Raw genomic sequence first — 12,582 nt, forward strand, 5'->3', positions numbered from 1 at the left:
TAAAATCTAATTAACCTAAAATTTAACGATTCTAATCTATAATTAAACATTTTTTAACCTAATTTACAATTTAATTCACTTAAAAATTAATTTAAAATTAAAAACTTATTTAAATTAAAAATAAATTTAACTAATGAAGCAAGAATGATCAATTTCAATAAACGTTAAATAATATTTTTTAACTAATTAAATAAACCAATTTAAAGTTAAATAATTTAAAATACCTACACATAACATTTAACCTAAAAATAATAACTCAAAATAAATAAATTTTTTTAATTTAACCTAATTACACTAAATAATAACCTAATCTAATTAATTAAGCCCAATTTAACAAATGAAACCTAATTTTATTAATTAAATATAAATAAACAAATTAAAATTAATTTAATTAATTAACCTCAATTTAACAAAGTAAACCTAATTTATATAAATTATACCTAATTACACTAAATAATAACCTAATTAAATTAATTAAGTCTACCATAACATATTATACCTAATTTAATTAACCCAAATTAAACAAAATAAACATAATCTATATAAACTAAACCTAATTCAATAAATAAAAAATAATTAAATATTAATTAGGTTACCTGAATAAAGGCCGCCGACGACGTATGGCGGCAGCAGAGGCGAGCGACGCCCGGAGGATGGTTGTACGGCGGAGATTAGCAGCAAGGATGGCGACTCGGAAGCAGAGAGCAGAGGAGGGCGGGAAACGGTAGGCATGACGGAAGAAAAAACTGCAGAAGAGAGGGAAAGTTTTTGCAGTTTGATTTTAGAAACTGAGAATGAAGAAGAGAGCGTTGGGAATAAAAATATTTTGATTTTAGCGACGGATATTATATCCGTCGCTAAAATCTTAAGTTCCGTCGGCGAATGCATGCCAAAACTCTGTGTTTTATCAATTGGCCGATTTAGCGACGACAGTTGAAATCTGTCGCTACTTAACGACAGATTTTAATTTTCGTCACTAAAATTAGCGACGGAATTAAACATCCGCCGCTAAAATTACAAATTTTGGTCGGTGAATTTGGCGGGTGTAATCCCACCAAATTATTTTTGGTTTTGGCGACGAATACTGATTCTGTCGCAAAATTTCGTCGGGAATTTACATTTAGCGACGGATTTTGGATCCGTCGCCAAAATCCGTCGCTAAAACACAACTTTTTAGTAGTGGGTGTCCTCGTCGTCGCCACGGCCACGGATACGGCGATGAGTCCCACGGCCACGGATACGACGCTGAGTCCCGAGGCCACCCTGACCGGAGTCCTCGTCATCGCTGCTGGTATAGTCGTTGGGGCTATCATCATCGTGCGCGGGATCATGCCTATAAAAGCGTACCAGACCTTCAACACGATCTCGACAAATTCCTAGCTTTCTACCGATAAGCAACTTAACATCTTTCTAATTCTCGGTGAAAGGTGCACCGGTCAAAGAGACTTTCACAATGCGTCGACTTACCTTGGACCAATTACAGATAGTGTATAGATTTGAGCATCAATATCCACATCAATATAATTGAAAATCTGACTAAATGACCTCAAAAGTAAGCTAAATATACACGTCTCCGATAGAAGCAATATATGATGTACAGCCAAATTTTTCAAATCATGGGCTTTTGGTGATATCTCCTGAAGTTGTGAGATCCATATACAAATCTTTCAATTCGTAAAGAGCATTTTTCAGTTTTGGCAACGATAAATTGGTTGGAAGTGTGGCTTCATACCTCACTGGCATGTTGATCACCATAGACTTATGATGTCTTGATTCAACATATTCTTCTAAATTTGATTCCTACTGTCAGCTCATCTCTATCCACACATCATCGTCCCTGGATCTAAATGCCACCACATAATAGTTGGAGCATATAAGTTTAAAATCTATCCAAAAATTCTCCATAACTAGCCGAATTACGAAGAATCGGGAACTTTTGAACTTCTTTCCGTCGTATCTAGCACTGCGTTTCAAATAGGATTTAAAGAGAGTAAAATTAATACCATTTGATTCTACGAAACCACGCCTGATCTCAGGTGTATTAATTATGCGTGTAATGAAGTTAGTGAAAAGAGTTTGACTATCAATACCAGCTTCATCATTTTCTAAATTGAATTCGAAAAAGCCAATTTGTAAAGCTTCATACTGTTCCGCCATTTGGGTTGAAGAGAGTGGAAAGTATGCTAAATTTTGGTGGCAAAAATGGATTCGAACCTCTCTTTTTTATCCTCAATGAAAATAATGTAATAAAATAGGCTAAATTCATTTGTAGATCTCTGTATTTTAAACCTCTTTTCAAGAGGTTCTTATACTAAAGGGCGGACCTAGGAAGAGCGTATGGTGGGTAACTGCCCACCTTATAATTTTGAGTCCCTTTAAAAAACGTTGATACAGAATTGAAAAATATGATTTTGTCACCTTAAATTATATAGTTTGCCCACCTTAAAATTTATTTGTTGTCAATTTTACTCATTTTATAAAGTTTCAACATAATTTTGACCACCTTATAAAATATTTCTGGGCCGCCACTTACTTGAATTCTGTATTATTTAGTTTTTCTACTTACCTATTTTTTGATTTCAAGAATGATCAATTTAAATAAACATTAAATAATATTTTTTAACTAATTAAATAAACCAATTTAAAGTTAAATAATTTACAATACCTACACTTAACATTTAACCTAAAAATAATAACTCAAAATAATTTTTTTTTAATTTATTCTAATTACACTAAAAAAATAACCTAATCTAATTAATTAAGCCTAATTTAACAAATGAAACCTAATTTGATTAATTAAATATAAATAAACAAATTAAAATTAATTTAATTAATTTACCCTAATTCAAAAAAGTAAACCTAATTTATATAAATTATACCTGATGACAAAAGCAGAGTTGGTCAAATCTTGAGACAAATATAAAGTGCTACTATCTCCTATTCATAATATGTATTGCAGTTCAAAAAAATCTATAATATTTTTTATTTCAAAATATTAAAAGATTATTTATTGTTATTTTTTTTTAATTTATCTCCTATTAATCTATTGAAAAAATACAATAGCACAAATAACAAAAGTAACCATAAATATGAACAAATTTTAATATAGAGCTAGTAAAAGAGTATATAAATTAAAATATTATTTTTTTTATAATTTTTATGTCAAAAATAAAATGCGATAAATATTATAAGTCGGAAAGGAAGTATTAATAATAACGATTACATAGGATTTACCGAAAGCACTTGGACGATATGTTAAAGATCCACATAAAATAGAAGGCATGGGCAATGAGATACCAAAACTAGCATTCCGAAGGGTTTACCCAGATAGTCAGATCATGTTCCAAAAAAATGGTCGGCCCATCGAAAATTGCCTCGTCAAATAAATAATAGGCCTAATTATTTAAAAACCACCCACCTTGCAAATTTTTTTCGTTTATACCACGACCTAGGAAATAGTTCATTTGTACCCCGTTTTGTATTTTAATGTTTCATCTGTACCCTTTAAAAAAAGAGCACGCGCATTTGTCCACCCTGTCCGCCATGTCAGCCAAAAATGCTGCAATTACCATATTATCCCTGATGAGTCACCGGTTCTCTGACCAAACCATGGTTGCCCCTATCTCATTATCCAATACGCTGCGTTTTAATTTTCCTTCCATCTAACCCATAGTTCTCCTCATCCCATCGTGTTTCACAGACAATAACCCTAACTTCATAAACTCACAGAATAGAACAAAGAAAGGCGAGGAAAATTGAGCGATACTATGTCTTCAATGTTTGAATCTTTCAAGCCCCTTGAAGATGTGAACGACAACATGTACAATCTTTCTCCAAAGCGAGTACGCAGTAACTGTAGGCATGGAAAGTTGGCTCTGTACACTTCATGGACCAAAACGAATCCGGGAAGAATATTCCGGCGATGTCGTCAGTCCAGGGTAAGTTTCAACATTTATTGCTTAATTTTATGTTAATGAAATGTGTAATGTTCGAATTTTTTTCTTAAGATTGTTTGGAAATTTATTGTTGAGTTGTGTTTTGATGGTCAGTGAGTAGCTTTTAGTCAATTTATAACTGTTTAAAACCCCCAATTTTTGAAAACCCCCAATTTTAAAGTAGGATTTATCGGTGATGAATGGAGAGTCACCCGTTTACACCCAAACTCTAAATAGATTCAGCAAGGTATTAGTATATGGAATAGCCAACCCTGGAATAACGTTTTTAAATCCAAATTCTAAATGAAATCATTGTTTTTTGTTGTTTATTTCTGTTAAAGTAACATTTGTGCTTTTATACTGTGCAATATATTCATACATTAATGGTTGAATTGTCCGTTATCTATTGGATAGACCGAAGAAGATTGCGGAGCTTTTCGTTGGTACGATGAGGAGGTATCGTACGAGAATATAATGAAGCTCACTGTGCTTTTGGACAAAGTAACAGGATTGACGGATCAACTTGAGGATAGGGAGAAAACAATTAAGCAGTTTGAAGAGGCTCAAGGAAAAGCTACAATTGCTTTTACGGAGTTACTGGATGAATATGATCGACTGCCTATGTAATTTGTTCACTAATTATCTATGTAATTTGTTCGACATTTATCTATGTAATGTTGTGGTTATGGTATCACTAATTATCACTAATTCTCTATGTAATTTGTTTGACAATTATCTATGTAAAGTTGTAGTTATGGTACTACGAACTATACCTATGTTTGTGGTATTGAAACATTTTGTATATTGTACTTACTTATAATTCAATTTATTTGTCGTTATTGTTGTCGAGTTACCCCTTCTTTGTGATTGTATTACCATTTTCATCCATATTTTTAAGCTGACATTTTTCTTTTTATCTTGAAAGGTATTTTTGAACCTTATAAATTCTAGATTTATGCTTATTTTGACTTTTCATGTATTAGAAAAGTTTGATAGCATTCAATTATTAACTGAACCTTGACCTGTTGATTATTGGATATTTGGATGCACAAAAATTGTATCAAATTAAATATCAATTCACTAATACAAATATATTGACTAGCCAAAAAAGCAAGGTTTATACAAACCTTTGCTATAAATATTTCTTCACATCCGGTGAAGCCAAAAAAGTTGAATATCCTAAAATTATCTAATGATTTACATTCTGTGAAGGCAAAAAAACTGCACATTGCAGTAACGCCTCCCTAATGCTTCACACCAAGGTGAAGCCAAAAAAAAGGTTTATACTTCTTTGGACCTTTTATATACCTAGTGCTTCACATCCACTTGAAGCAAACAAAAATAAAGGTTAAATTTACACCTTCCATATACCCAAAAATTACGAAACCCAAAATCACATGACGTTACTTGTGCATCTTCTGTTTTTCTTTTGTCATTGGAAGTTTGCCTAATCGCGGTGTCGCAGCTTGCGATGCAGTTGACTTGAACATAACAGATGTTGTCGATCCTTCCTGTGAAGATATGGCTGCCCGGGCACCTACATTGGTGGTCGATCCTTCCTGCGATGACATTGGCGGTCTACTACGTCTTCTAGCTGCAGCAGCCGTTGAAACTGCTCCATGAACATATGTGTTGCCATCAGTAGGAGCAGGCTGCATATCAAAAACAGCAGGAAACGCACTATAAAAATCACTTACAAAAGAAAATAAGAACTAAAAACAGTTCAATAGTCTTAACCTAGGCTGCCTAAAACAGTATTTAGAAGTTGATTAGCTTGAGAACACTATTGAATTCATAAATTCAGAAGACTAATACAAGTAAGAGGATTACCCTTGCATAAATGAAACCAGAGCATGTGTTCACCCTTATCCCAACATTTTCAGCAACCTGGCAACCCAAACAACAAGATCAACACCATGGAAAGAATAGAATGCACCATTTTAGCCGAAATTTGTTGTATGTTACCTGGTTTTGCAGTTGTGTATGGATCTCACTTCTTTGCTCCGATGTTGATGCATTCCTTTGAGCTAAAATCGTGCTCTCAAGCATTTCTGTGTTTCTTTGCTTTCTCATATTCGAAGCAGAAGGTGCACTCCTAGGAGGTTTAGGAGTCCAGTTTGGACCCCTAGGTCTACCTGCCTTACGCTGCAAACATAATTCATTAGTATTTGTGCATATACATATATATAAGGATAAGGGAACAAAGAAATTGATAAAATGTTATACCTTTTGAGGCCTTTCAGCAGGGGCACTATCCTTATTGGGGCAGCCACGTTTGTTATGTCCCTCGACAAGGCAATGAGTGCATGTCATTGCAACACCCTTTCTTGCAAACCTCTGAGGCTTCTTAGGTTCCTCGTCAGGGTCTCTCCTCCTATTCTTCTTAGGACGGCCAGGCATCTTACGATATGGCGGTGGCAGTATAGCATGTTGATTGCTTGAAGTTGCCTTGGCTTAGAAATAAATCCGTTGAAGGTCTCAACCAAATTGCTCGTAATGGCATCACACTTTAAATTAGGCCTAATAAAGGCTTTGCAAAATGTGTTCTCCAACTGCTTCATGAAATCTGTGTGGGCTTCCATCTTCTCAGCCATTATCAAATCCATAACATTGTCAAACTCTAGAGGATTAGGTGTATTCACAGCCTTCCAAAACAGTCGCTTCAGTTCAGCGCCCTTATGGTTCTTCTTCCAGTTAGCATAAATATGGCGGGCGCAATTTCGGTGCTCGGCAAAAGGTACCACACTCTTAATTGCATTTTTCAAGCCCTGTTAAGAACAAAAAGGACCAAAGAATTTGTATATACATCCAAGAGCCAAACATGATAGACAGTCAATTAAAACTAGCAAAAATAATCCAAGGTGAACTGTGCATATATGCGGAAATAGCAACAGGACTCAATGTTATAAAATGATCCAAGGTAAAACAATCAACTTGATGTCCAGATTGCAAGTGAACATTAATAACTAACGAATGTAACATTCTGACAAACCAAAACCTTAAACAAATAAATCCTAAAGAATGTAACATTCTGACAAACCAAAACCTTTGCATATTTGTTATCCAGGGAGCATAAAAATACAAGTTATAATATTGAAATCAAAATAATATAACATAAAGTCAAATATATTACCTTTTGTTGGTCGCTAATGAGAGTCAAATACACACCCTCCCCGAACCCAAGATCTGATATCAACAAGTTCATAAACCACGTCCAGGTTTCCTCGTTCTCTGCTTCAGCAATCGCCCAAGCCACCGGGTACATTTGGTTGTTCGCGTCCCGGCCTACGGCACTTAACAGAACGCCAACTACAAGTGTCTTGAGGAAACAGCCGTCCACACATAACACTGGCCGACAACCAGCATTAAACCCCTTTCTTAAACATGAAAACCCAACGTAGTACCGCTGGAAAACCGGAGCGCCAGTTGTTGGGTCTTCAATGAAGTGAAAACAGAATAAACCTTCTGGGTCTGCCCTTCTCAACTCAGCATCGTACGCTCTGAATCTAGTGTAATGGGTTTCCAGAGACCCTCGGATGATAACCATTGCAGTAGTTTTTGCTCTATAGCAACATGAAGTGGGCACTACTAGTCCATAATATTTTTCCCTTAGATCAGCTTCCATGTAACGGGGTTTGTATGAAGGCTGTCGTCTAAACTTCTGAATGAACTCTTTCGCCACCCACTCCGATGTCGCTTGTCTATTTTTCGCCGCCCTTTGACACATGTGCTTATTATCCAGCCCTGTGATCTTAAAGGAAGTGGAGGACAGTTTCCTACTTGCATATAACCTCCATGTGCAACCAGGTGCGCATCTAGCTTCGACCTTAAACCGCTCACTCCTTTTCCAACGTACATCGTGGCCACGGCAGATAGCCCACTGTTGTACAGCATGTTTAACTTGAATCTTGTTCACAAATATCATGTTCATTTTAAATTCCAACTCTTCGTGGTTGCAATTTGGGTTATAGTACAACCGAGTTCTTTTCTTCCTCTTCTTAGGAATTAGGCTGTCCTCATCACTGCTAGAGGGTGTGATCAGCCCGTCGTCAGTGTCCGCATAGTCACTTCCAGGTTCAGACTCTTCGCAACCCGCATGGGCATCTAAGTTACCAACCCCCCCTCCTTCCCAATACTTCCCGTTTACACTAGCAACACCCCCCGGAGCATCAAGCATGGCGTCCAACCCCAACCCATTAATGCTATCAATTGCAGCACTTCTTAAAATTTTCTTCTGTTGCTTCGCACTTGCGTACTCATCATCGAAGTCACTCCCGCCATCAATGAAGCTGTCATCATCAGTGCCTTCTTCGCTGCCGCATTTGTAGGTGCTGTCAGACTCACCAAGATAATTATCAATGTCCATTTCTGCTGCTTTATCAGGCTCCGTTTCTGCTGCATTTTCAGTGTCCACCACAATGCATTCCTTCTCCGCTTCATACCTCAGTATGCTATCCCTAACACTTTCTTCTCTGTCGAAGTGGTCAAATTGTTGAGCTGCCCTGTCAATGAATAAAAAAAACTAACATTAACAAAACTACTCATGTATAAAGGACTGTTGTAAGCATAAGCAGTACAAATTACAAACACCCATACAAGAACATAATTATTTAAGTACATCCTAATTTAATGCCAACAACTAATATATCATGTTTCTGATTACAACTAGCAGCTCAACATCTCAATTTTTAGTCTTTAAATTCTGGTGGATTGTTCACAGTACATCCATGTGATAAATTTTAAATTTGGCACAACTCATGATTTGCATTAACTCAAAGCATTAGCCAACATAGCATACTAACATTAGTACCATTCCTATAGCTATCAGCCTATCATGTTTTCAGGTGATAAAAAAAACAAAGTGCATACCAATTTTTTTAAAAACCCTAAAAAAATTCTTACCTATAATTAGTGGACAATTTTGGGTCTCCTCTGCCAGAAAGATCGTGTTCTCGTTTATCTTTACCCATTTCAGCCTGGAGACGCTATTTAAAACGCTGGTCGTTCCCAATAACTGCTGGTCGTTCTTTGCATTGCAGATTTCTGTTGTCGACTAAAGTGGGTTCGAACGTTTGAAGGGATAACGAAGGTTTAGGGTTTGAAGGGTTAACGAAGGTTTAGGGTTTGAAGGCAGTCTCTCTGTCAAGACTTTTGTTTTAGGTTTTGCGATGAGGAGAACAATGGGTTAGATGGAGGGAAAATTAAAACGCAGCGTATTGGATAATGAGATAGGGGCAACCATGGTTTGGTCAGAGAACCGGTGACTCATCAGGGATAATATGGTAATTGCAGCATTTTTGGCTGACATGGCGGACAGGGTGGACAAATGCGCGTGCTCTTTTTTTAAAGGGTACAGATGAAACATTAAAATACAAAACGGGGTACAAATGAACTATTTCCTAGGTCGTGGTATAAACGAAAAAAAATTGCAAGGTGGGTGGTTTTTAAATAATTAGGCCTAAATAATAATAATACGAATATTAATAATAACAACTACTGATTGATTAAAAAGGGCCATCATAATTGTCCCTGAGCTTAAAATTCATAATTATTGTTTGTTGTTAGCTACTAGCTTTTATTATTGTGGTCCGACACTATTCATATCTTATTTATCACCAGAATATTGACTTAAGTAGCAATTTACCCCTTCAACTTATAAGTAATGGGCATTAACACATAAATTAATTTTGTTGACAAATCAATACACGAACTTGGTGATTATGGGCAATTAACCTATTTTGGCAAATTAACTTACAAGTTTAGGGAGCAAATTGCCAATTTAAAATACAATTAACTTATAAATTAAAGGGGCAAATTGCTAAAATGGGGTAAATTGCCCATAATCACCAAGTTCATGTACTAATTTGCCCATAAAGTTAATTTATGTGTTAATTGCCTATTGCTTACAAGTTTAGGGAGTATATTGCCACTTAAGTCCAAGAATATTACTTGAATTGTTTTGGTTCATTTTTGCCTCCACTCCTTGTGGTAGTGCTAATATATGGCTTAATTACTTAAAAACCACCCACCTTGTAACTTTTTTTCATTTATACCATGACCTATGAAAATTTTCAATTGTACCCTATTTTCGATTTTTATGTTTCATTTGTACCCCAAACTTAAATTTTTTGATAATTTAATTGATTTAAGAATGAAAATATTAAAAACAAGATACATAAATGATTAATATTAACGTTTTATTAGAATATAGGTTAAAAATGAAGGACTAATTTAAACTTTTTTTTAAAAGAAAATAGGTCAATTTAACTCATTAGGGTAGAGATGAAACATAAAAATCAAAAATAGGGTACAATTGAAAATTTTCCTATGTCATGGTATAAATGAAAAAAAATTACAAGGTGGGTGGTTTTTAAGTAATTAGGCCCTAATATATTGATCATTTTTATCAAAAAAAAAAGAATATTCATAATACACAAATTTATACAGCAATATTAAAATTTTAATCTATTTAATCTTAATAAAGTTAAATATTTTTATGAATAAGATGAAATAATAAAAAATTAAATTTATTTATCTGCAGTTATAGTTACCATATTCTGACCACAAATTTCCAATTTATCCAATGAAATGAAAACTTACAGTAAGAAAGGACCAGGATCGAACCATGTATCTGTCAATGCAGGAACTCTATGAGCAACATATTAAAAGCTCATTTTTAAATTGGGAAATAAAAAAACTGCTACCCCTAATCATAAAATTAATTAAAAAAAGATAAATAGTACTAATTATGAAAAGGTAAATACCATGAAAAAAAATTAATTAACATGAACTATATATACTAAATACTATTATTGATCAAATTACTTTATCATAAAATTCACATTTTCGTCCCTTCTATTTAAAAGTCAAATGATGTGGTCTTTTGATTTTATTTTTTTCATCAACGATTTAGCTCATGTATCTATTTTAGGTGTTAGTCAATTGAATCAAAAGATTTAATCAAAAAATTAAACTTCAATTTAGACTGTAAACTTATTTTTACATATAAATATTAATAAAAGGTATAAATTTATAAAATTTAATGGCATAATATATTCAATTAATTTAATTTACTTCTCTCACTTTTAATTTTTTTTAATTTTAATTCATTTAGTATTTAAAAATAAAATAAAAAATTAAAACTAAAAGATCTTTTGTTCAAAAAATTGATAACATTAATAATTATTAAAATTTAAATTGAAGTTTTAAACTCACTAAATCTCATAATAATTTGATTGACATATTAAAAATATAAATTTAAGGATTTAAATTGTTTTTTTTAATTTAGTCATTTGATTCGTTTGACTAGCACCAAAAATAGCTAGAAGGACTATTGACCAAAATAAAAATAAAAGATCATATAGTTTGATTTTCAAACATGAGGAACAAAAATGTAATGTAAACTACTACCACCGGTCCTTTTTAATTGTCCATTTTTGACAAAACACAAATATTAAAAATGTCATCAAAATTTTATATAAATGACAAAATAATCTTACATAAATATACTAAAAATCTATATATTAATAAATGTTATCACTACTCCACTAACTAAAATAAATGATAACAATGGAAATATTTTTTAAATTTGTCATTAGAATTTGTAATGGATAAATATTATAAAACAAAAAAAACTTCAAAAAAATAATAATTAAAAGGGAACAGTGGGAGCATAACATATGTGAGATCACCATTAAGTAATTTGCTCTAAATTATTATCCAAAATGCTAATAAAAATTTAATACAATGTCAACATTCAACAATCTATTTTGGAGTTTGGCAAAAGAATGTCATTAGTTAACTGTAATTTTTTTTTTTGGTTTGATAATTGGAGAAAGGAGCGTTTTTGAAAAGATTTAAGTTACTTTTTGATATAGATATCTACTTGATGTACTAATACGGTCCAGTTCAAAGAAAGTAACTGCCAGCAAATATTTTCGGTTTTGGATACTTTCAATTTAATTTTCAACACGGATTCGAAGACCTGCAGGGTTCGTGCACAACCCTAATTTGCACATAGCTTAATGGTAGAATTTAATGGTGGAATTTACGTTTCAAATCTGAAAAATTGAGATATGAATTATTCGTCATAGCAAATCAAATCGAACCAAACTTATTTACTCGGAAAACTTTTGAAGCGCAATAGATTTATCTAAGAGTTAATCCTGCAACTTGACCAATATTCAGCTACAAGCTTAGAAAAGTTCGTATCCATCTCCATCAATTTTGAAGGTTCATCATACTCCAACAATTTCCCTGCACCGAAACAAACTTATCTATTTTGATCATCTATGTAGCATGGAAACAGAAACGTTGAAACGAGCTAGTAAACCTCCAAAATGAAAAACGGCAAAATACATACTTTGCTCTGAATATAAGAGTTTTTCAGAGATTTAAAAGCATTTCCGAGAATGAAATGAAACATCGAAATCGTAAGATACGAAAAGTTTCCGTACAGTATAGCTGATCACAAAACTCTAATTTATTACTATATGAAAAGAAAACTTACCATAAGAAAGGACCATGACCATGCCACTATCTATCACAGTTGGAGCTCTATGAGCAACGGTTATAACCGTACATTTCGAGAATTCTTGTCTGATAACTTTTTGAATAATTGCATTTGTATCAGAATTAGAGGTCGCAA

The 12,582-nt window shown here is 33.5% G+C and overlaps 2 protein-coding genes across 2 annotated transcripts; one reads left to right on the forward strand and one right to left on the reverse strand.

Moving 5' to 3' along the window:
* The first annotated feature begins 3,670 nt into the window (after positions 1 to 3,670).
* On the forward strand, positions 3,671 to 4,737 carry LOC126682656 (uncharacterized). Its single transcript, XM_050378397.2, has 2 exons — positions 3,671 to 3,938; positions 4,350 to 4,737. Exons 1-2 carry the CDS (start codon positions 3,768 to 3,770, stop codon positions 4,560 to 4,562), a joined length of 384 nt encoding a protein of 127 aa, XP_050234354.1. The 5' UTR covers positions 3,671 to 3,767; the 3' UTR covers positions 4,563 to 4,737.
* Positions 4,738 to 6,174: 1,437 nt separating this feature from the next.
* Positions 6,175 to 9,075, reverse strand: LOC126683258 (uncharacterized). Its single transcript, XM_050379105.2, has 3 exons — positions 8,838 to 9,075; positions 7,069 to 8,437; positions 6,175 to 6,703 (listed from the first exon to the last, which is right to left on the reverse strand). The coding sequence occupies exons 1-3, from the start codon at positions 8,903 to 8,905 to the stop codon at positions 6,245 to 6,247; spliced, it is 1,896 nt and encodes a 631-aa protein (XP_050235062.2). The 5' UTR covers positions 8,906 to 9,075; the 3' UTR covers positions 6,175 to 6,244.
* Between the last annotated feature and the right edge of the window lie 3,507 nt (positions 9,076 to 12,582).

Source organism: Mercurialis annua, linkage group LG5 (assembly GCF_937616625.2).
Source record: "Mercurialis annua linkage group LG5, ddMerAnnu1.2, whole genome shotgun sequence".
NCBI lineage: Eukaryota > Viridiplantae > Streptophyta > Magnoliopsida > Malpighiales > Euphorbiaceae > Mercurialis > Mercurialis annua.

What these genes read in the sequence shown, in the direction of transcription:
- LOC126682656 (XM_050378397.2), top strand. Translation starts at nt 3,768, where the DNA reads ATGTCTTCAATGTTTGAATCTTTCAAGCCCCTTGAAGATGTGAACGAC. An exon ending in GGCGATGTCGTCAGTCCAGG is followed by an intron (nt 3,939 to 4,349) that starts GTAAGTTTCAAC and finishes TCTATTGGATAG; the next exon opens with ACCGAAGAAGATTGCGGAGC.
- LOC126683258 (XM_050379105.2), bottom strand. Translation starts at nt 8,905, where the DNA reads ATGGGTAAAGATAAACGAGAACACGATCTTTCTGGCAGAGGAGACCCA. An exon ending in AAATTGTCCACTAATTATAG is followed by an intron (nt 8,438 to 8,837) that starts GTAAGAATTTTT and finishes ATTCATTGACAG; the next exon opens with GGCAGCTCAACAATTTGACC. An exon ending in TCATTAGCGACCAACAAAAG is followed by an intron (nt 6,704 to 7,068) that starts GTAATATATTTG and finishes TGTTCTTAACAG; the next exon opens with GGCTTGAAAAATGCAATTAA.